Source organism: Fusarium vanettenii, assembly GCF_000151355.1.
Source record: "Fusarium vanettenii 77-13-4 chromosome 6 genomic scaffold NECHAsca_20_chr6_4_0, whole genome shotgun sequence".
Classification (NCBI taxonomy): Eukaryota; Fungi; Ascomycota; class Sordariomycetes; order Hypocreales; family Nectriaceae; genus Fusarium; species Fusarium vanettenii.
In genome coordinates this window covers 935,453-957,774 of record NW_003315865.1, presented here as the reverse complement: position 1 = coordinate 957,774, position 22,322 = coordinate 935,453, and the positions used below count along the sequence as shown (strand labels likewise).

At 52.0% G+C, this 22,322-nt stretch overlaps 7 protein-coding genes across 7 annotated transcripts; 2 read left to right on the top strand and 5 right to left on the bottom strand.

Moving 5' to 3' along the window:
- The first annotated feature begins 1,205 nt into the window (after positions 1-1,205).
- On the top strand, positions 1,206-2,477 carry NECHADRAFT_100902 (uncharacterized protein). The gene is made up of 3 exons (XM_003045139.1): positions 1,206-2,110; positions 2,325-2,331; positions 2,389-2,477. The coding sequence occupies exons 1-3, from the start codon at positions 1,324-1,326 to the stop codon at positions 2,432-2,434; spliced, it is 840 nt and encodes a 279-aa protein (XP_003045185.1). The 5' UTR covers positions 1,206-1,323; the 3' UTR covers positions 2,435-2,477.
- A 75-nt stretch (positions 2,478-2,552) lies between these two features.
- Positions 2,553-4,197, bottom strand: NECHADRAFT_94437 (uncharacterized protein; the record flags this gene model as incomplete). Its single annotated transcript, XM_003044736.1, has 2 exons — positions 2,553-3,652; positions 4,179-4,197. 2 exons carry the CDS (start codon positions 4,195-4,197, stop codon positions 2,553-2,555), a joined length of 1,119 nt encoding a protein of 372 aa, XP_003044782.1.
- A 1,901-nt stretch (positions 4,198-6,098) lies between these two features.
- Positions 6,099-6,956, top strand: NECHADRAFT_44174 (uncharacterized protein; the record flags this gene model as incomplete). Its single annotated transcript, XM_003045138.1, has 1 exon — positions 6,099-6,956. The coding sequence occupies one exon, from the start codon at positions 6,099-6,101 to the stop codon at positions 6,954-6,956; it is 858 nt and encodes a 285-aa protein (XP_003045184.1).
- A 296-nt stretch (positions 6,957-7,252) lies between these two features.
- On the bottom strand, positions 7,253-7,978 carry NECHADRAFT_94436 (uncharacterized protein; the record flags this gene model as incomplete). The annotated part of the gene is made up of 1 exon (XM_003044735.1): positions 7,253-7,978. One exon carries the CDS (start codon positions 7,976-7,978, stop codon positions 7,253-7,255), a length of 726 nt encoding a protein of 241 aa, XP_003044781.1.
- A 644-nt stretch (positions 7,979-8,622) lies between these two features.
- On the bottom strand, positions 8,623-10,297 carry NECHADRAFT_81689 (uncharacterized protein; the record flags this gene model as incomplete). The annotated part of the gene is made up of 2 exons (XM_003044734.1): positions 8,623-9,114; positions 9,164-10,297. 2 exons carry the CDS (start codon positions 10,295-10,297, stop codon positions 8,623-8,625), a joined length of 1,626 nt encoding a protein of 541 aa, XP_003044780.1.
- A 1,089-nt stretch (positions 10,298-11,386) lies between these two features.
- Positions 11,387-14,050, bottom strand: NECHADRAFT_123363 (uncharacterized protein). The gene is made up of 4 exons (XM_003044733.1): positions 13,244-14,050; positions 12,754-13,191; positions 12,159-12,643; positions 11,387-12,077 (listed from the first exon to the last, which is right to left on the bottom strand). The coding sequence occupies exons 1-4, from the start codon at positions 13,353-13,355 to the stop codon at positions 11,709-11,711; spliced, it is 1,404 nt and encodes a 467-aa protein (XP_003044779.1). The 5' UTR covers positions 13,356-14,050; the 3' UTR covers positions 11,387-11,708.
- Positions 14,051-16,606: 2,556 nt separating this feature from the next.
- Positions 16,607-17,969, bottom strand: NECHADRAFT_81687 (uncharacterized protein; the record flags this gene model as incomplete). The annotated part of the gene is made up of 6 exons (XM_003044732.1): positions 16,607-16,666; positions 16,728-16,811; positions 16,866-16,898; positions 16,955-17,002; positions 17,061-17,559; positions 17,893-17,969. The coding sequence occupies 6 exons, from the start codon at positions 17,967-17,969 to the stop codon at positions 16,607-16,609; spliced, it is 801 nt and encodes a 266-aa protein (XP_003044778.1).
- Between the last annotated feature and the right edge of the window lie 4,353 nt (positions 17,970-22,322).

The following is a 22,322-nucleotide window of genomic DNA, read 5'->3' as shown; positions in this document are numbered from 1 at the left end:
GCGGGGTGAGGTTTGGTTGGCTGTCGTGGAATGGGGGGAGATATGGGATGAGGAGACAAGAGAAGAGACGATATCATGAGATGGGGGCATGAGGGATGAATGTATTCAAGTTGGGTATAGATGGAGATGTAATTAATTATGCAGGTATTAGACATAAAACATGCAAGCCAGAGGCAAGCCAGAAGCAAGCTATTAAAAGATTCAGGCCCGAGTAAAACAATAAATGCGCTGTTGGTCTTGTCTGCGGGGGAGGAGGCGATAAACTGTCCATCCAGGTGGCTTGCTTGGACAACGCATCAAATGAAGCATCCATCGACACTGTTGGAGCCAGTCGTACGACACCACGATGCAGATGATATTCAGCTCTAGGGGTGACGGAGTAATTACTGTGGGAGAGAAGAGATGATGGGGCAGCCTGATTGATAACTAAACCCTTCAGCACGGTCACGGGTTTCGGGCCTCGAACCTGCATGGCAAGAGCCCTGGAACGGTCCTGGCGCCTTCCTTCCCTCCCATTCACTTCACTTCAATCTTCCTTGCTTTTTTCTTCCCGTGAGGCTCAACCGAACCCAACTTCAACTTCCCATCGCCACTCACTACCGACCCCTGCAGAATAGACGCCATCTCCACCATTGAACCGCCTCACTTATAGGACCATGACTCGGCGAACCGGATCATCTTCAGCGCTTGACTAGGCCATCAATAACGCCTGGGGACACCTATCGGGTCATGCCCCGGACAGCTAATGGAACAAGACCCCGGGCATCAGCACAGCACGACACGAACGGAACGGACCCGCTCCCAGCACACGCCGAGCGACCCGTCCATGAGATGAGCGAGCACCAGAGATTGTAATGCCCGCCTGTTCGTGGTATGCAACTCGCAGCATGCCGACCAACGTCTGCAAACAAAACCCCAGCAACCACGAGTTTGACACGGCCACGACTGCTCAGAATCGTCAGACCAGAGAGTCATTCCCCCACCTGATCCCTTGGTAGCATCGGATTGGGGGGGGCTAGACGTGCGTCTCGTCTCGGATGATGGGCTCCCACGAGTCAAAGCGCAAATACTGAGATTGCCGAGAATTGACCTGGTCTCCCAAGGGGCCGTTAAATGGCCCTTAAAGATGCACAGTCTCCCCTTGTTCGTCCCGTCCGAGACCCTTTGACCTATCGACTACACGTGCTTGTCTTGCAATGAGCTACCACTAACCCCCACGTGTCACCCCCAGCCTCGAACCATCAGATCTAAGCCTGTATCTTCTTATAGCTCCCACTTTCCCGTCAGCAAGCAGCTCACTTCTAAGCTAAGCACACCAATTCAATGGAGACCAACAGCAACGTCAAGCTACTGGCCGTCTTGGCTGACCCCGATGATGCCGAGCAGAGCGAGTATCGCTTCCTTGTCGACGACGCCCACGTTCGATATGTGACGCTTGATGGGGGTCTCATATCTGGCGTGGATCGCACATATGCCCCCGTCCTCCTCTCGCAACTGCCACCTTTTCCGCCCGGCGATTGGAACGAGGGCCGCGTAGGAAAGGATGAGCGTACAGGGGAGCCGTGCTTCTGTGAGACGAGGCGAAGCAGTCTCCCTGGCATCGGCGACGTCTGGCACAAGACCATGATAGATCATCTGGAGCTCCACCAGCTCGACCATATTCGTCAGACCCTCTACCGCGTCACCCACCCATCTTTTGATCGTCCGGTGTTGGCCAAGTTTGCCCAATTCCCCTGGGAGATCCCCTACTTTGCTGCCGAGACCACCTCATACGAGTGGATCCACGGCCGGGGCATCGGCCCCGCGTTTCTCGGACACATCCACGAGAACGGCCGAGTCATCGGCTTTTTGATTGAGGAAGTTCCGGACGCCCGGACCGCAGAGCCCGACGACCTAGCTGCGTGCCAGCGCAGCTTACAAAAGCTGCACGAGCTGGGTATACTCCACGGAGATATCAATAAGCACAACTTTCTGATCCGAGGCGGCGACGGTGAAGCCGTTCTGATCGATTTTGAGACAGCACACAAATGTACGGACCAGGAACTGATAGACGCAGAGTACAAGCATCTGCAGGATAGTTTAGCGGACACGTCAGGACGAGGAGGTGCAGGTATGGCGAGCGATTCAAGTTCAGACTGAACGAAGAAAAGAGAGGATCACAGTACTTGGGTACAGGGCCAATTCGGCTTGAGCGTATCATTGCTTCATGCATTGACTCCTTGCAAAGCATGATGGACGCACAAACATGAGTGATCCGTTGCCAAGCGGGTACACATTGTCATTCACTGTTGAGAGACAAGGAGTGATTGGCTCACTGCTTGCAGGACTCATGTAAGTCTCATACATGATCAGTAAACACATTATTCAACAGCTAACCACATATCACAGGGATTGGACTTTTGATAACAGAATAGACGAGACTTTTCAGATTTAACCAAAATACTACATTGTGCTCGCCAAGTCGAGGAATCTCCAAGACATACATTGTACCCATCGCCTAACTAACGCCGAGCGCCATGGAAAATGCCATCCGCTCACAATTTTTATCGCACTCAAATGATCTGCTGGACGTACTGGGGTCCGAAACCAGCTTCGCCAAACTTGGAGCCGGGAAGGGAAGCGATAGGCTTCTCCTGGAGCTTGCCGTTGTTACCACGCTTGAGAGCAACAAGACCGGAGGGACCGTCCTGGTTACCGGCAAAGACATGCTGGGCGGTGGAACTGAAGCTAATCATGCGAGGCAGAAGGCCGCCCGTGGAGACACTGTCGGCAAATGTGAGGGTGCCGCACTTGGCGATGGTGAAGTGGGCGATGGAGTCGGTGTCGTAGCCCGAGAGGCGGTTAGAGATGTAGAGGTCCTTGTTGTTGGGTGCCAGAATGACCTCGCCGACAGCAGCCTTTGAGGGATCCTTGGGGGGTTGGTCCCTGCCGTAGGTGGAGATGGTCTGGGTCTCGGTGAAGGCGAGGGTGTTCTCCTCGTAGGTAACCTTGTAGACGATGGCAGTGTTGGACAGCTCACAGCCAACGATGTAGTGAGTGGCCTTGGCAGCGCCGCTGGGGTAGAAGACACCATGGCGGGGACCACAGCCAGCAGTGACCTTGTTGTTAGAGGCGACCTTCCAGGCGTCGTTCTTGGAATCAATAATGACAACAGAGTCGGTGCCCAGGTCGTTGACAGCAAAGTAGCGACCAGAGGGGTCCAGGTTAGACTGGTGAGGGTGGGAAGCAGCCTGCCGCTCCTCGTTGGGGCCAAGCTCTCCAGGAGACTTGATGGTCTTGATGAACTTGAGGCCACCCTTTTCCGTGTTCCAGACATCAATGGTACCGTTGCCGTAGGCGGCGCCAACAAGACGCGTCTTGGCCTTGTTGAACTCGAGGTGAACGACACCAATGCTGCCATCCTTGCTCTCAGTCTTCTTGGTGAGCTTGTTACCCTTGAGGTCGACCTCGAAGAGGCGGAGGTTGTCCGAGTTCTCGTCGACAGCGTACAAGAGGTTGGGGGAGGAAAAGGCCATCCACGAGTTTCCGCCCTCAATCTCTTGCTCGAGGGTGAGCTCGAACTTGCCGGAATGGGAGTAAAAGTCGGCGATGTAGATGTGGCCCGAGTTGCCGAGGAGGATGCGCGCCGAGAGCTTCTCGGCGGCGGCGTAGGCTCCGCGGGGGATGTGGGGGAGGGCCGAGACGGAGGAGGCGAGAGCGGCCGTGAGGCCAAAGATGGAGAACTTCATGACGAAGATTTGGTATGGATGTGGTGGTTTTTAGTTCAGTTGAAAGTGATCGACCAGAAAGCAAAAGAAGAAGTCGCTGAATGGGGTATCAAAGCTAGAAATGAAGAGAGTCGAATGACAAGAAGGAGAGGATCCAGTCCTTCGGGTTCTTGTAGGGATGGCTGACGAGAGATTTTTAAAAGTGGGAAATGAAAAAGGGAAAGCTGACGGATCTTGTTTCTGTTTTTGTCAGAAGGCTGTGAAGGATGAGGAAGAAAGGAGTAGGGGGGAGTAAAGCTAAAACGGTGATGATCAACGAAGGGGTAAGGAAATATATAAGCCTCAGCCCTTGGGGGTGGAAGAGCTTAGACAGTGAGAGCCTGATCCATGCACGGGAAGTGAACAATGCAGGGCTTGTAAGCCTTTGAATCACTGCGGGTGAACAATGAGTGACTATTGGATACGAAACACACTGCCGTCTCCTTGTCATGGACGGCGGCTGCTCAAAGCCTCGTTGACTGGGAATGCTTTTTGTTCGCATGAGGCGGAGGCGCAAGCAGGGGGGTGGTTGGGGGGCACAGACAGGAACGGATGGATAGGAATAGATTCTTTCAGGGGCTGTGTGACTAGGCTGGGCGAATAATGGTAGGCTATGTCTTGTTATTTCTACAGCCTGCTTTTGCGGGTGAGGCCAGGTGACTAAATGCCAAGGAGTCTTGAGTGAGAATTGTGTAAGATGAGTGCATTTTGGCCAAGATGAGGGCATTTTGGTGATAGACGTGCACATTGTGAAATGAAGAGTCTCGTAAAGAAACAAAGTTTCTGGTCCCCGATGAAACGAAACTCTCACCGAGTAAGCGGGGGCCAAGCCAATCCAATCAATTCCACTTGCCAAGCCTCAAACCTCTAGTTTCACGGGGAAGCCTCACACCAAGAATAATTGGAGGGCGGCTAAAAGAAACTTGAGACGAGCGGCTAAGGACCAATGCAGGGGTTTTTGTGTGTCGCGTTTATTGGAAGCTGAGTCTTTTTGACTTGTTTAAGCTTGATTTTCGGAGCCTGCTTTTTGGTAAGGCTCTGGATGATGGACTGGCGGTTGTGGGCGTAGCTGAGCATCCTTGTCATTTTGAGGTTTGAAACACCAATCATTTACTGCAAGGGTGTTCATCTCAAACATCAAAAGGAACTATTCTTCCATTTATTGCAAACGAACGAACCAACCATTTCCATCCTTCTTCTTCATTGGCAATTTACTTTCCTTTTCTAGTATTGGTTTTCATCGTGGTTTCTTTCACGTGAGCTTGGTACGTACCACTCGTTGGAGCAACTACCTGAGAGTTCAAGCAACTCCAGGGTAAAAAGAAAATAGCTTCACACAGCAAAAAACATACAACAGCGGGGATTCGCTGGTCGTCACCGACCCAACTACTAATCCGCCCCTCACTGGCTTATCTATGGGAGAGCGGACGGGATCCCGAGTTCTCCAGTGGGTATGGTCGTATGTGCTAGAGAGCGGGCAGAACGAGACTCAAGGAGAGAGTGCGTGGGAATGAGCACCCTTCAATGCCCCTGAAGGCTTGGTATGCAATGGCATTTGCCCAGTCATGAGAAATATCCTGTTCTATTGTGTGAATGTTTAAATGCTGCCCCAATTGGTGTCCGTTGAGACGAGGCTCACATGATATGCTGCCGGGGCATTCTGGTACGCTGGACTACAGCTTGGTCTACGATCACTGCCATGCCACTTTTGTTCAAACCTTCTTAGACGTCTGTAAGAGATAGTCTAGGGTTAAAATGCTTTCCGAGCCCATACTGACATCTTTAATGTAGTGTAATTTGACGGGTTAAACGTTTGCAAGCGTGATATCCCAAAATGGCAGTGCAAGTCCAGTGCAAAAGGGGATGATATCTCGATTCGACCATAAGCAAACGCATGTACTCGACGAATGAGCTTCTAGCTTCAACCCCCAGAACAATTGTCCTCGATACTCATAGACCTTGCAAACGGATACAGACTTGTAGATTATAGACAACCCATTGTTGAATAGCTTCAACCAACGAACATGAATAGAATGAGAGTTGCATTGCGTTTCCCTCATGGCGTCTCCATATCCTTCATCTCGAGATATGAATTTCTCTCAACTCTTGATTCCCCGTGGTTATTCATCTCGAGATACGACTTACTTTCAAGTCTCTATTCCTTGCAGGCTCTCCATCTCGGAATCCTCAGTCCCTCTCGAGACAAAGTTACATTGTGTTGCCCTTTTCATCACACATCTATCTCGAGATACTCCTCTCTCCCAAGTCTTCACTCGCAGATTCTTCGTTTCTGCCCTTTCGATACCCTCAAGATCTACTTCTTTAAACGTCAATAACTCCAAAATCGTCATCATGAGTTCTTATATCCCCTCTGTCGGCTTCCACCCCGCCAACCCAGACGAGCACACCCACACCGTCATCTTTCTCCACGGCGAAGATGAGACTGCTCGCCTCTGTGCCCAACGTTTCAGCAGACTCACTGGTTCGTGCGGTCAGACTCTCCAACAGGAGTTTCCCACCATTCGCTGGTGCTTTCCCACCGCCCCGAATGCCAACGGATGGTTCCCCGTCCGTTTTAGAAACGAGCCCACCACCGACCAACACCTCCAAGCCGAAGGTCTTCGCATTGCCGTCACGCGTCTTCGATCTGTCATTCACAGAGAGGCCGAGACCCTGGGGCGTAGATACCATCGAATTGTCATTGCGGGCTTCAGCCAGGGTGCAAGCGTTGCAGTCCTCACCCTGCTCAACTTCAAGTTCCCCTCTGACCTCCAAGACTTCCCTCGCCTTGGTGGTCTCTTTTGTGTTGCGGGACGTCTTCCCTTTGCTGGTCGTGATCTGGAGCAGATCCGAACCATCCTCGACCTCCCTGGCAAGCCCACCAACAACTTGGTCGTCTCTCACACTCCCATCCTCGTCCAGCACAGCCACGACGATAGAGAGACACCCGTCCGACACGGCTGCCAAACCTACGACGGGCTGGACCTTGTTGGCGCCAACCCAATCTGGCGCGAGTACCTCCGTGGTGGACACTGGTTCAACAGTCCCGCTGGAGCTGATGACCTTGTTGCCTTTCTCGGAACGGCTCTTGGGGTTGGTCGCTGGGGACAGAACCGGGGTGATGTGGTCTGGTCTGGTCGACTTCCGATGCCCTCGCAGTCTGACGTTGCTGCCTACTTTGGCAAGACTGTTGGTGAGGATGAGTGGTGAGGGCTTTTATGTGTTGAGGCTTCAGATGAACTGAGCCTGAGGGAGAGGATGAAACGTCGTCGGTGGAGTTGAGATGAAAAAGGCATTATACCCCGGTGGAGGTAATAGCAAGACGACTTATGACAATTATGAAAATACAGCATAAATGCGATTAATTGACAAGTGAATGCCTAAAAGTGACTGTCTATTGTCCAAACTAACACCTATACCCCAAGACGCCTATGTCTATTTGCTTTATTGACCCATTTCCCCATAAACCATCATGCCTTATCCATAATTCCACTCTTATCATTCATCTACCATGTAATTCCAACCGCCTTGCCTTCATACCTTCCCGTCTCCCCAACAATCAAGTTCTCATACATCCACCGACCAACATCCTCCCTCGAGATAGTATACCCAAACTCCTTAACCTCAACACCCTTGACGGGATCCTCAACACCCACACGGATCTTGCGGTCCGGCACGGCCCCGTCCACGAGAAGACTCGGCCGCACGGCGACCCACCGCTCGGAGCCGGCCTGCAACTTCTCCTCCATAATCCTTTTGTCCTCGTGCGGCACGTGCAGAGCCTTGTACAGAGGGAGAAAAGCGATGGGCACGTCCCGTTGGAACTTGGAGATTCCTGTTGTGCTGATTACTGCGAGGAGAGGTCTGCCGGTCTTGCCTTGCTGGCGTAGTGCGTCAAGAGCTTTGAAGAGAGCGTCCATTGCCTTTTCGCAAACATTCGGGTCCTCGGTAGTGAGCTTTGCAAAGCTGAATACACTGCCGATAGTGAAACACACAATGTCGACCAGACGAGATGGATCAGCTGGGTTTACGAGGCATGACGCCACGGCTTCTGGGTCGTGGGCGTTACCCTTGATGGCAGCGAGGTTGGCTGGCTTGGAGGGGAAGAGAGTCGAGAGCTTGTCTGGGTTTCGGCAGAGGGCGACGCAGGTATGGTTATTGGCTACGGCGAGCTTGAGGGCTGAGAGGCCGCAGCCGCCAGTGGCACCAAAGAAGGCGATGGTCTTGGACATGATTGAGTGAGTAGAGTGTGTGAGTGTAAGTGGTGGTGATGTTGTTGTGTTGTGTGTATCTTTTGAGTGTGGTTATTGAGATGAAGCTGGTGATGATATATTTTCATAAAGAGGATTCATGCCTCTATATATCATATCTATCCCAATCCTTCAATCAATGAAGTCGTCAATGCAACTCCCAAGACCAGAGCTCGCGCGAAGCTGTCTCCATACGCCGGCACCATAGCACTGCTAAAAACCCCGCCATTTACCACAGTAATTTATCACAGCACTAACAGATAGCAAGTACTGCGCCAAGGTCTGCATACACATGCTCGCGTTTCGCGTTCGTCTTTCGCTCGTCCTTCGCTTAAAGGATTTCGCATCCTAGCAAGTGCCACGCGAAGGATTACATCTGTAACTGTCGAACAGGGATTCCTGGGTCTGATCGTATTCTCTTTGCGCCTTGGATCTATCATCTTCATTCGGTTTCAGCCGACGAATCCTATGGTTTGTGCCGGTGCAATGGTTCATCCGCTTGTCAATCCGCCCAGCCCTACAATGAGCCTTGGGGGGAACATCAATGAACGTCATTCTTTCAATACAGCACAGCTATCATAGTCAACACCCCCATTAATTTCCCCTTGTAATGCTCCTTGCATCCATCAACACTTCCCTAGCATCCTCTCCAACATCCTCTCCCCCTTCTGCCACTCCTCCTCAACCCTCTCCCTCCTCCCATCCCTAACTTCAAACTCCACCGTGACATTCTCCCTCGGCTTCATCATCAACCCATCGTCAAACCCTCCCTCAACACTCAAATCCGTCCCTTCAGGAACCTTCATGTCCAGTGCCCAGACCATCTTGGCCATGATCGCCATTAACGCATGCATCGTGTACTGGTCTCCCACACATCGTCTCCGCCCGGCGCCAAAGATCCATGTGCTCTTGCTGTGCTCGTCTGTTTGCTTTTCTGGGTCTAGGTAACGTTTTGGGTCAAATACCGTTGGGTTGGGGTGCACGTCTGGGTTGTGGAGGATGGCAAAGGCGTTGACTATGATGTTCGTGCCACGGGGGATTAAGTAACCTTTGTATGTGTCGTCTGCGTCTGTGACGTGCGGGAGACCAAGTGGTGCTGAAGGACGCCATCGAAATGTCTGATACATGGTCAACATATCTGAATAGCTTCATGGTCAAAGTGCTCACCTCCATCAGACAAGCCTTGAGGTAGGGCATCTTCCCTACATCCTCGCTTGTTGGCATTCTCCCTCCACAAACTGCTTCCACCTCTTCCCTAGCCTTCTTGAGAACTTCTGCATGTCCTGCCAAAGCCACGACGAAATTTGCAACCGCCGCACTCGTCGTGTCAAACGCAGCATCAAGCAGTCCTCCTGCCAACCACTTGACCTCCCTCTCCGGCATGCCCTCTCCCAGAAGTCTCGCCATCACAGGTTCATACTCCCCAACATCTTTCTCCCCGTCCTTTCGTCTCTGCCGGTTGCTTACGGCTCCCGCTAGCATCTCCCCGTAAAAAGCATCCTGATGTTTACGCACAAAATACGCATCCCTCTTCCATTTCGCAAAAAAGGTCGGCAGCCACCGTAACGGTGCTATGAAGTCGACGGGTGGCGTCTTTCCTGGTTCAAGCAGCCCAGTGACGAGTTTTTGTCGGTAAAAGTATGTCCGAAGCAGGTCTTTGTTGATATGTGTCTGGCCGCTGAGCACAATAAGCGGCGTACTGAAGGCCCAGACTCGAAGGTGTTCGAGGAATTGAGATGGACTGTCACATAATGCCTTGATGCAGCGAGCCCCAACGGCGTCGAGGATGGGCACAATACCCTCGATACCCTGCTGACTTAGGAACCACCTCGCAGGCCGTTTCCATCGCTTCAACAGCCGGTCATTCCGCTGGAATAGATAAATCTGGCCAATGTCTGGCTCAAAGACGTGGTTCAGCGCAATGTAGTTGTAAGGTCTCCCCGCATATGTGCTACCCCTTCGGTCATAGAGCTCATGTATGTCGTCAGGATCGTGAAGCACAACCATGTTCATGGGACCAGCTTTGATCCCCAGGATTGGACCATAGCTCTGTGCCCACTTGGCAAAGGTGACACAAGGCTTTGAGAGCGGTACGTCGAGGATGTTACCAAGGAAAGGCGTTGTTGGAGGTCCTGGGGGGAAGTTCTTTGGGCGGCGGGTTGCCAAGTAGGCTTGAAGGAGCAAGGCTGATACCAGAACGAGAACAATAGCCAGCAGTACTGGTAAAGAAGAGGGGTTGGATTCAGGAAGAGGTATCGCGTGGACATGAGGGAGCTCGTCCAAGAAGGAATGTGTAGTCATGGCTGCACGTCAATGTCAACCTTACCATAACATCGAACGTCAAGGTTAGGGAATGATGGTGAGGAAACTGAATATACCGTCCTTTGATTGCTGAGAAAAGCAAGAATAAGTCAAGAACTAAGTAGCATTACGAAAACCAACATCACCACCATACCGTCTATTTAATACTCCCCAGCCCTATCACCGTCCATACAGTTCGGCTCCCGACACCTGCGCCATCCATATATAGCCCCATGCCTGCTATGATACCTCCGGCAGTTCCTCAAGATGCCGCCTTCAGCTGCTGACAGGCGCTGCTATATACAGCTCATGGATTGAAAGGGTAGTCATGATGCATGCATGCTTGAGCGTCACGTCTTGTGTAACAGCCAAGCCATGTCGATCCACTTTGAAAGAGAGAATTCCGGTACTCTGGATAGACAAGCATGCTCTTTAAACCTTCTCGTCAGAACCCTCGTGGTATATCTCTGCATTTATACGAATTGGTAGTGATTCCAAACCCGACATGTTCTGTTTATCCTATCAAGTCATCACCAAAACTCTACTGTCAGCTGCAACATAGACACGAAGGCAATACACTTTCAGGATACTAGCAGAGTGCCCAGCCCAAACAAACGAGGCGCATCACGAGGCAGTCATCACCAAACAGGCCTCACCGCACTTCGGCATGCGAACCCCAGGGTGTCAGGGCTGCCTTCGTACGATCGAATACGAAGCCTCACTGCTAGGAACCTTTGACAAAAGGCCATTCTCCGGCCAATCCCCCGTGTGGAAGGGTTTCACTGGTGTTGTGTGTGGTGCATGATATAGGACGTCATAGAAGTTTGGGTAGGCTTCTCACGTTGGTATGTATCATCTACAGTACTTCAGACCTATAGGCATCTACTTGAACTGTTGCTATTATTAGGCTGCTGTCTATCATAAAGTGCGAATGCCCTCATCCCGTCATGACTCTCATGTAGACTATTTTAAGCACAACCTCACTACCAAATGCAGAAATGTCTCGACTCATCATTGGCCAGGGACTCCTCAACACGAAACATCAGAAGCAAGTTCCTGCAGCACACTTCTTCACAGAAAAACGATACAAAGTTTCAGTGTAGGGAGTGGACGGCCGTAGCCATTACCTCCACATTATCTTGATCTCTCTCTTTTCACTCTCTACCCCGCGTGTTCGTCCTGGCCCCATCATGGGTCTTTACTGGTGTCCTCCCCCTCACCGTGAACAAAATATAATCACAAGAAAAAGAGCCATTACATCCAAGGCCCAAGGACGCGCCGGTCCGCAAAAGCCATTGTTTCATCAGAGCAGAAAACACAAATAAACACAAAGAGATGCTATATAATCAGAAAAAAGGGGACCGTCGGTGAGGAACAAGAGCAGGGCGGACATGAAGAGACGAGACAACTATCATAGCCAGTACAGAGCGCAGCCAGCAATGAGGATTGCGAAAGCGCTGGCGCCGTTCTTTGAGCCAGCATTAGAGCCCTTGCTCGAGTCGGAGCTGGAGCTTTCTGAGCTGGAGCTGGAGCTGGAGCTACTGCAATCCTGGTTGAAGCTGGTTGTGTCACAGTTAGTGGTGTCAGCAGGCGTGTCGCTGCTCGAGTCATCGCTCGAGTCGCTACCTGAGCTGCTGCCAGAACCACCAGAGCTGGAGCCAGAACCAGAGCTAGAGCCAGAGCCACTGGAGCTATCCTTGTCCTCGCTGTGATCGTTGGCAGGAGCTCCGCTGCCACCACCGGGAATGGTGGCAGGCTCGTCGTCATCTTCGTCCTTGTCCTTGTCTGTATCCTTATCCTTGTCATCATCCTTGTCCTTATCCTCATCTTTGTCCTTGTCCTCTTCCTTGGGCTTGGTCACCTTCTTCTTGCCCTTATCCATGTCGGTACCGGTAGCCTGGAGAGAAGCAATGATGTGGTCCTTGTCGCCATCGACAATGGTGTCGTTGGTACCGCGAACATTGTTGTACCAGTAACTCTTGCCCTTGTTGGTGCCAGGCGCGGTAGGAGAGTTGAAGCACTCAATCTCGACATCGGAAAAGGTAGCATAGAAGTATCCGTTGTTCTGGATATCGGCAGCCTCCCAGTCAATGGTACCACCAGCCCAGGCCCTCGTACCCTCGGCGTTCGTCTCCTTGCCGCCAGGCCAGAGGGAGAGCTGCACACGGGAAGGAGTCTGGGGGAAGTCAAAGTTCTGCGAGGTCGCGTTCCAGGTCTCCTTCTTCTCCTTGGTGCGGCCGAGCTTGCCATCGATGTACCACTCAATCTTTTCGGGAGTCCAGCGGATCTCGTACTCATGAAAGTTCTCAAAGGTGTCAGACAGGGTGATGTTCTCCGAGTTCTCGTCTATCACATGTGTTGTCAGCATTGACCGGTGTGTCGGTTGGGGGTATCACGTGAACACCCGACGCTGGGTGACGCGAGGGTGCAACGCAGTGTGACGGTGGACGACTTACAGTTGGTAATGCCCTGGAAGTAATAGTTGGTCTGGGCAGTCTCGAGGTCGACACCGACAAATTCGTAGTCGATCTCATCCTTTACGTCAGAGAACAGGATAAAGGCAGTAACGACACCACGGCCGCGACTGGTCTTGAAGCGAGCCTTAACATTGCCGTACCACATGTAGACGGTGGAGGACAGGAGAGTGCCGACACTGTCCTTGGGCATGGTGAGGAGCACATTGTCCTTGAAGACGGCGGGTTCGCCCTGGGCAACCCAGTCACTCTTGGAGGAGTCACCAAGGTACTTGCCGATGTCGGTGATGCGGTCAAGCGAGTTCATCTTCATTGTGCGGTCCTCACAGACGGGCGCGGGGACGCAAGAGTCGAGGGTGAAGGACATGGTAGGGTCGCAACCACCGAGGCAGTATGCGCCAACACCGCATTCACCATAAGCTAAAGAATCGTCAGAATGCTAAGGATTAAATGGTAGAAAAAGGAGCCATACTGGAGCAGCAAGGAGATTCCTTGGGACACTTGCTGTTGGCGGTGCACTTGACGGTTTGAGCGCTGACCGAAGCGGCGCCCAAGAGGGCAGCCACAGCAAGAGATCGCAACATTATGAATATTGTCGAGTAAAACGATGCAGTCGAATATGCTGTTGCGAAAAAGTACCTCGAGTCGGTATCAAGCGACAAGAGGTTCGCAATCAAATATTAACAGATATGGCAGGTCGAATGCGAGGTGACGACTGCCGCGAAAGAGAAAAAAAGAGGAATTATCCAAGAAGAGCAAAAGAAAAGAAAAATTAACAATCAAATCAACCCAGAAAAAACGAACGACTCTGATTGTTGTTGATTTAGGTGCAGTTGGCCGTTATTAGGGGAGAGAGCTTGGCTTGGCTGTTTTGCTTGGCCGATATCAAGCGAGCAGTTGCAAGAGAAAAACAGGCGTTGTTGGAATGCGGGCCGCGATACAGTTTGCGCGTCTCTTTTCCAAAATGTCTTCTTTTCAACGCTCCCTAGGCTGTTTGTCGATCTCGTTGAACTTTCTTCCTAGCGAGAGTAAAAACTGAAGACGTCGCGTGGTGCTGCGCTGCACTTTCGCTGTGCTTCGGATCGGGCGATCGGGGGGCGTGTGTTGGTTTGCGGGATCGGTTTTTGTGTGACGGGGTGAGCGAATGGACGGTTTGATAAGCGCCGCCGATATCTCCCTTTCCTTCAAAGGAAACAGAGAATAAAGGAGGGCAAATAAGAACAAGTATAAAAAACACCACAAAAAACGAAGGATTAAGGAAACACCAAAAGTTGGTTCCAAGAAACGACTGTCGGGTGATGAAGGAATCAAGAAAGACGGACAGTCAAGTCCCCAGGGAAGGAGTTTACCTACCTGGACTAGTTCCAGACAAGAAATGGAAGCAAGCCCAAAAAGGCAGCCCCTCAAAACCTGCATCCATGACATTGGATGGCACGGACGGAGGGCGGGCCTCTTGTGCCGGGGTTCCGCTACTCGACTCCAGACGAGAACCAAGACAATAACGCGCACACGAGATTCACAGTCCAAGCTCCCGACTCCAGCCAATCCAGTCTCCCCTTCACCCATCATCACCAGGCCTCGGTACCCCGGCCGGCCCCTGATTTGGTGGGTGACAACCCTACGTGAGTGGGTGACGGCCTCGTTTAAGGCGGAGCCAGGTCTTCAATGGCACTCTCCTGGCGCGAGAGATAATTAACCAACAAAGCCAGCCCGGCCCACCTGTTTGCCTTGCCCACTCCCTTTTGAGTCTTGACAGTCCAGTCTCGTGCCCAGTTTTTAGCCCGAGGATCATCAAACACAGGGAGGACTCTCGACAAGATCATCACCATGACTCGATCCAGGAGTTGACACTGTCGGAGAAGGGGAACCAGCCATGACAAGGGGGGGTCGTGTGTTGGTGCGCATAGCCGAAATGGCACCAAGGCACACTCGACTCATCAGCGACAATGAATGATCTCCGATGGAGTCGATGCCAATCAATGCCAATGCAACGCCGAGACTGATACGGAGCAGACACATGACCGTCTCTTGAATTGCTTCCCCCTCATTCGCTCTCGTACGGTCCAGCAAAGATATCCACAGACAATTCACAGCACAGCGTGTTAGCCCTTATCTTTATGCAAAGAACCAAAAACACTTGTTCATGATAACCCATCTCTCCTGTCTGTCTGTCACCTGACGTGACGGCCTCTCTGCCCTGCTTAGCTCTGTTCCAGCTCATCACAATGCCTTGCCTCAGCTTCAGGCTACCATACATTCATCAATCCCTGCCCATAAGCTTAAATATCATACCACCCAATCCCATCCCAATAAGCGTGCACATAATGAACACAACCAGTAGCAAACAATACCATGTCGTTGGCGTCTGACAAGTTTCCATATGCCTTCGACGCCATCATGCATCGCCGTTGTCACCGCTACCCCTCAGAGCAGTCAATCACTCTTGTCGCACAAAGCATCACGCAAGCCTCGACGCCACAATGGCACACGACAGCCCAATGCCACTCTGAGGGAGACATCCTGGTCGAGGCGTTCTACAGTGCTTCACCAAAGGTACCAAGCCAGGCCAGAGTCGTAGTCGCCTATACCAAACTAGGCCAAGAAGCTCACCATCAAGCTTCAGTCCTGCTCAAGCCAGCCGTGTAATTACATGCTCATGTCGCATTAGAAAACGACACAGGGTTCCGACGAATTTCCATCCGTCAAAACTTGACCGCCATCTCTGTTTGATCCATTCATTCCTGTCACCACAAGTTACCCCGAAACCCAAGCTTAGTGTCTCATTGTATGCACATCTCGCTCGGCGCATGCAACCAGGGTTGAGTGTGGCTGACGAGGAACACCATGGCCGAGTACCATTGTCCGTACCTTTCCATCCCTGGTCTACGTCCCCATCAAAGTCATTGTCCGACAGTAGGGACTTGTCTCCAAAGTACCTCACCCCCCAAGGGAGACACATATACAGGTCAACAACAACCCTTCAATAATGTCGCAAACTCGTCACAGCCAAGGCCAATACAGGTGCTTCAGGTGCAAGGAAACAACTCCAGGCGTTGGGGTATAAGTATAACCAATCCTAAATCGAGCAATCTCGTCCTTCCTCCGCCTAAGAGTGAAGAAAGGGGAGAAAGAAGCGAAAAAGTGAGAAAGCCATCATAACGCTCCAGGGTCCGTCTTGCAACGGTTCATCCATCCCATTCCTCCGCGTCTTGCTGCTCCATTATCTCAACTCGAGGGTCCCAAGAATCATCCGTCAAACCATGCGGCCACCAGAAGGACCGTCCCGACCCGATCCAGCAGCAATTTATTCCCCCAAATTCCGTTCCGTCTCCATGTTTCCTGTCCAGATTCCAGCAGGCATCGAGAGCCGCCAGTAGGAAGTGTTACTACAACGAGTGTTCCATTTCCCATCCCCTCACGCCGTACAACAAATCCATCAAATCCTGCTCCCCTTCCGTGTCCGATCCCAAAGGGTGTAGCAAGGCCAGTTGAAATCCGCCATATCTCGTCGTTAAACAATAAGAAAGAAAAAAGGTACGAGTAACCATTAAACAAGTTCAGTAAATCTGCAAAGCGAACGCCGCCGCTGAAGCTTTCCGTGTTTTTTGTGCTTTTCATCTTCCCCCTAGTGCCATGAGTCTTGAATCAGAAGAGCCAAGCCTGGTGGCATCTCCTGGCGGGTTGTGACAGATCACAGCCCGGCCGCGTCGGTATGAACGCTTCGTGAGGAGATTAGTCTACCACTTGCAGTGGTTGACTTATCCTATCTCCCCTTTGAATTGGCAAAGAGATCTGTCAGGGGTTAGTCTGACTTGCTTGCGCAAATGGTCGCCCCTTAGCGGCCGAGCTTCGTGACCATACCCGGGAAATGTTCCTTGGCGTACTGCTCGCAGGCCTAAATCAATGGTTAACATGGCGCATGACCTTGTCAAAGTAACTTGTTATGGGGTCCGTACCTTGGCAGGTTTGCCGACCTTCTGACCAATCACCTTCCATTTATTATTTTCGTACTCTTTAATGGCGTTCAACAACGCTTGACTCTGATGAGGGGGAGGTCAGCTTGGTTGGTCAGTGTGCAGGTGAACGGTGGTTACCTCGTCCTCAGCAAACTCGGCATAATGCATGTCCTAGACCCAGTTAGATATTTGAGCTCAGAGTGTGTGATCCTGATCGGGAGACATACCTTGTACCAGTGCTTCTTCACAGAGCCTTCTGTTCTCGTAGGGAAAGTCTACCAATTATGCTTTAGCCTGCAATTTGTACCTTTTGTTCGTACAGTCAAGACCTACCTTTGCGATCTCTGCCCAACTGTTTCCCGCATCTCGCATCTGCTTAAGCCGCAGCTCCTCTCCAGGTGTCCAGGGAGTATTGGTTCTGCTCTTCTTGGCTGGCGGAGGCGCAACTGGAGCTGAATTCGCATCGTCTACGGGTGCTTGGGGCTGAGGAGGCGCCTGAGGAGCCACCTGGGGAGCAGGAGGCGCAGGCGCAGGCGGCTGAACTTGCGAGGGGGTGACGGGCGCGGGCGGCGCATTCGTGACCGGAGGCGGAGCAGCCGTGGGCGCGGGTCGCTTTCGCTGACGACCAGGCTGAGCAGGAGTCGGAGTAGGAGTCTGCTGAGGCGGCGGGGGACCGTTGGGTGGTTGTTGAGGAACGTTCATGGGAGGTTGAACGGGAGCAGGATGATGTTGCTGCGGCGGAGGCGCCATGTTTGGCTGAGGAGCGCCATAGGCAAACTCCATGCGCTCGTTCCGGCGGGACATGTCCTGCTGGTACGACGGGTGAGGATTACTATGAAGGCACGCTGGTTAGTGGTGTTGCTTCTCCTCGGAGGAAATCGCTGTGGTCATAATTTGGCATGGCGGTGGCCAACAAAAGAACAAGCATCCCGAGCCACTCCAGGAACGAGGACAAGTAGCCAAGTTAATGCGAGCACATCGACAGCCAGGGGGGTATAAGCCAGAGAAGAGAGGCGGTGATACACAGCTTGCAGACATCCACCCAGGGCGATGCCAACATGAGAATACACCGTGGCATAGCCGAGACCGCGCCGTGTAGCAGAGGCCATGCCCGAGGTCATGCTCGGCGATGTACAGAAAACATGAAAGCCAAGGGTGTACTCACTGGATTTCATTGGGTTGATGGGTGTTGGAATTGGAGTAGACATAATCCGGCATAGGGCCAACCTGCCACTGCTGCATGTTCTAAATACGATGACAAGATCAGCATCAAGATCCACAAGAGTGTTCGATTGAAGGGGACGAAAGATGATGAACCAGGACCGGGCGACGAGAGACCGACACAACGGCAGGTACAGCTGTTGGAGTCAAGTCATGATGGTCACCAGGAGCCAGAATGACTGGTCAGTCATATGCAAGCGTGGGTCTGCAACACGCGCAACCTGTGTGGTGACGCGACCGGGGTCTTGAGGCTTGAGCTGTGCTCTCAATCCCGCGATACAGCCATGACCCGCAAGTCACTCGCAATGCGACGAGTCGTCATGAAAATGTTTCTTGCTCCTTCTGACATGAGAGGCGTTGCGCTCATCAGGAATCATGACGGGCCAGGTCTCTCTTTCACACATGACGCGACCGCGTCAAAACGCGCGAAAAGAAGCAATCAAGGAACGAACCAGACATCGCGTCATTGAACATGTGTGAAAACTGTACTTACGGGCGATTTTTTGAAATAGTCCGAGGGAAATAAAGACGGGTGCCAAGGCGTGAACTGTTTGACAACAACCGGGGCAAGTAACGCACACCGGATTGCTAGGACAAGACAGATACACGAGTAGAGGGTGTTCGCGTGTTTGAGAAGTTCTCTGCCAGATGGGAACTAGTGATGTGTGGGCGAGGGCAGGGTCGAAATCTGGTTGGTAAGAGGGACGTGGTGTGGTGGAAGGCTGCCCGGGTTTTGTGTCCGCGCAAGTGTCAACAGGTTGTTACCGCGATGGTCTTAAAAAAATGTGTGATTAATCTTCAGGGAAAGCTGCGCTTGTTTCGTTGGGGTTAGTACAGTTCAAAGATTGGTGAAAAGTGAACCTTCCACAGGTTTCGGCACAATGCATGGCTGGGAGGAAAGTGTTTGCAACGGGCGCGGTCAGATGCCGTGCTGCTTCCACGCGCCGAGGTGAAATGGGGAACTAGACCGAAGCCCCGGTTCTTTTTGGAGGTTGGGATGAGTCTGGGCTGGGGCTGATGTAATGGCCAAGTCAAGTTTGAAGCCGAATCTCAAATGTACATTATGAATGTGATGTGAAGTGCAGGTGTGTGAGGGTGTTGTGTGTACATCAAAGGCCGATGGGGTGCAAGTAAGAGTCGCGGGCGAAAGAGTAAAGGGCATATTCATGTGGTAGGGTGACCATACTAAGCCCCGGTGAAGCTCACCCGGAGCTCAACTCGGCATCAACGGAAGACACGACGCGCAAAAAAAAAACGTGTGCAAATGAGAATGGACATGTTTTGAAGACGCGGTAATAGCCAAGGGCGATGATTACAATGACAAATGTAGAATAAAGGCTTACCTGGGACACAAAAGGCCACAGGGGAATGCGACAAGCGCGCCTGTTCTGACGGCGATGGTGACGACAGAAGGTGTCGTGACCCAGAACTGGATGGAGTTTTGGTTGCAGAAGCAACAGGTGCAGCAACGAGGAGGGCAAAGATGCAGTGGATCCGCCGAGCGAGGATGAAGCTTGAGGTTTCGGGCAACGTGTAAAGGGAAGTACAATCGATACCTCGCATCCGTCGGTAGGATCGAGGATGAAGGTGGACAGGCAAAAAGAGGCCTGGGAGAGCGACGATGGACGGTACCTCGAGGCAAAGTAACTCGGGCAGGACCTGGGAAGTCGCTGGGACCTGGGGGAGGGGAAGGTGGTCGATGTTTTGGACTGGCTCGCCCTTTTTTTTGGTGGAAAGGGGAGAAATGGGGGAATGGATTTTTGGGCACAGCGCGACTGAAGGCTACTGACCCTTGGGAAAAGTGGGTCCACGGTGATTCGAGGCGGTGGGGCATACTGTCTGATAAAATATCGACACTGTGCTCTCGGGCCATTTTTGTGTGTGAGGGACAGTGCTTCTATGACTCAGCGGGTCCGCTTCCTGCACGGGCCTTGCTGCAATCCTGCGCCTGGGAAACAACTTGGACCAAGAGAAAACAAGTACTGGCAGGTACGTGCCCTTCGTACCTGCTGTACCCCGTCACGTTCTCACCTCTGTTTGGCTTACGCGCGTCGACCCCCGCCTTGCAAATTCCCAAGCCACTATGGGGTCAGGTCAAGCCTCAAAAAGGTTGTTTGCTTGTTTCGTGAGAGGGCATTTGTTTGACTGATTATCCGAGTAGTAATATAGCCAGCGTCGCTTCCAGTTTGTTCGTTTATCGTGGAATATTTGCCGGGGCAGTTATGCGAGGCCTCTCAGTTTGATGAGCCCGGCTTTTGTTGAATCAGCGGCTTCCGCCACTTCCACCGAAGCGGGATGCCCGGTTCACCGTTCGCTGACTGGCTGACAGGTGCTGCAAAATCATCATGATTCTCAGCAGATTGGCCAACCGATCAGGCGAGATTTGCCAGTCAGAGAGCAGCGAATAGTTGATACTCGGGTCCAGTGTCTAGGGTACGCGCCGGGGTTCGTGCGATTCCATTGAAACTCGTGACTCGTGATCTACTCGGTCTCTTTCTTACTGCTGGTATCTCAATGAAGAGCCGCAAAACTTGATGAAATTCTTCAGTGATTTTATCTCTTATCTCTTCAAGACACATCTCGCGTCATCCATGGCGCGAATCGTCTTGCATCACCTGCTCCAGCAGTTCGCTGATAGCCTATCGCGAGTGGCTCACACGAATTCGGTTGTCAACGAATGGCAGGTGATGGTCCCCGCTCGGTTCTCGATGAGCCTCTGCATTTTCCAGTCACATTCAATTGGCACATTTGACCATCCAGATGTCGTCCCCTTTAGCCTGTAGATGCCCGGTACGTGCCTCCAAGAGACGGACCAGGCTCAGAGCCGCATCTCGCAGGAGGATGGATCTGCCCGATTCTCCACCCAGCGTCCCAGTCGGCGAGGGAGGAGGGTACAACGGGTACCCGGCAATCTGGACGCGTCTCGAGCTAAGATCGTGACATTCAACTCGTGTACCTCTCAAGTCTCTCCCTCCTCGGGACTGGGGCCGACACTCCCAACTTCCATGCGACGTCAATGGCATTCTACATTAATTTTTAATACTTCTGAGCTTATGTTCCTACATTTGCAGCTCAATTGATTGAAAGTGGTTGATTACTCAGTCATTTATTTCCCCAAATGACCAACCCTCCCCGCACCCGCCAAATCCTCCCTTCTTCTACATTCATCCCACAGCCATGTCTTGTTCAATCTTGCTATGCTTGTCAATTTAACCTCACCAACAATATTCGCAACAATTTATTTCGCGTTCGGTCGTTACACCGTGAATAATTCATCGCAAAAACTATAACCAGTGTCATCCGACATAAATGTTGAGAGAAAATATCTTTGCCTGCCATCGTCCAGCACGTGTCTAGGGTAACTTCAGCCTCCGAGTGCCCATTGTCAGAAATCATTTTCAAAAGCAAAGCAGCTGTCAACCCTAACTCAAGATGCTTTAGGACAAGTCAACAAGGCCAACTTTGACTCCTATGGCGATCCGGCATCCAGCTCCCTCGTCTCCTCCACCTTCTCTCGCCGGAGTGCCGATCCCCGCTTCGAAACACGCTTGTCATCCACATGGCCTGATGTCCCACGTCGAAATGTGCAGAAGCACAGGGCACTCTCCATCGAAACATAACAAACCCACATGCCTTAATATATCGGGGAAATAGATTCCGAACACCAAGCATCAGGTTCACCTATACGAGGAGATTATAAGCCCGGTTCCAAGACCACGAGACCACTCTACGTCGGCCCTTATGCCACTTCCAACAAGCTGCAAGTTTCGAAACTCGTGGACCCCGTGAGTCGTGGGATGAAACCACCCTGGTCGCAGAACTGGCTGCCAATTGGGACGACTACAACCTCTTTGCTGCCATAGGGCCAAGCGATGCGACCCTGCCGGTAGTATAACGATGGGTACGGGGACTTAAGGCTGGGCTTGAAGAATCTCAAACAACTCAATGGTGTTTCATGCCACCACGGAAGCGGCTATCGTAGAGTATCCATTGGAACATCGGCCCTACGCATTGTTGACTACGGTTTCCCGAGCGAGTGAAACACAGATTGACGAACCAGGCACGGGTAGACTCGATGCCGGAGCATGCAGTATGGGTATGGATAGAGGGTTACAAGCCCTCGGCATGACAGTCAATACCACACAACGGCGAGGCCGAGACTGTCAGTTGGCCAGCCACTCCGCAGTTGTCAACAAACAACTCCTTCGCTAAGCCAACTTTTGAAAGCTGTCAGTTTCAACTGCAGGCCGTCGCGCCCAAGAGACTCCTGAAACACCACGGGCTCTACTGAGGGGTACATCACCAACTTTGTAAACACTCACGATGGCGTCTTATAGCCCTCCTCCAAGGTAGTTCATCTGAACTACGACTTGA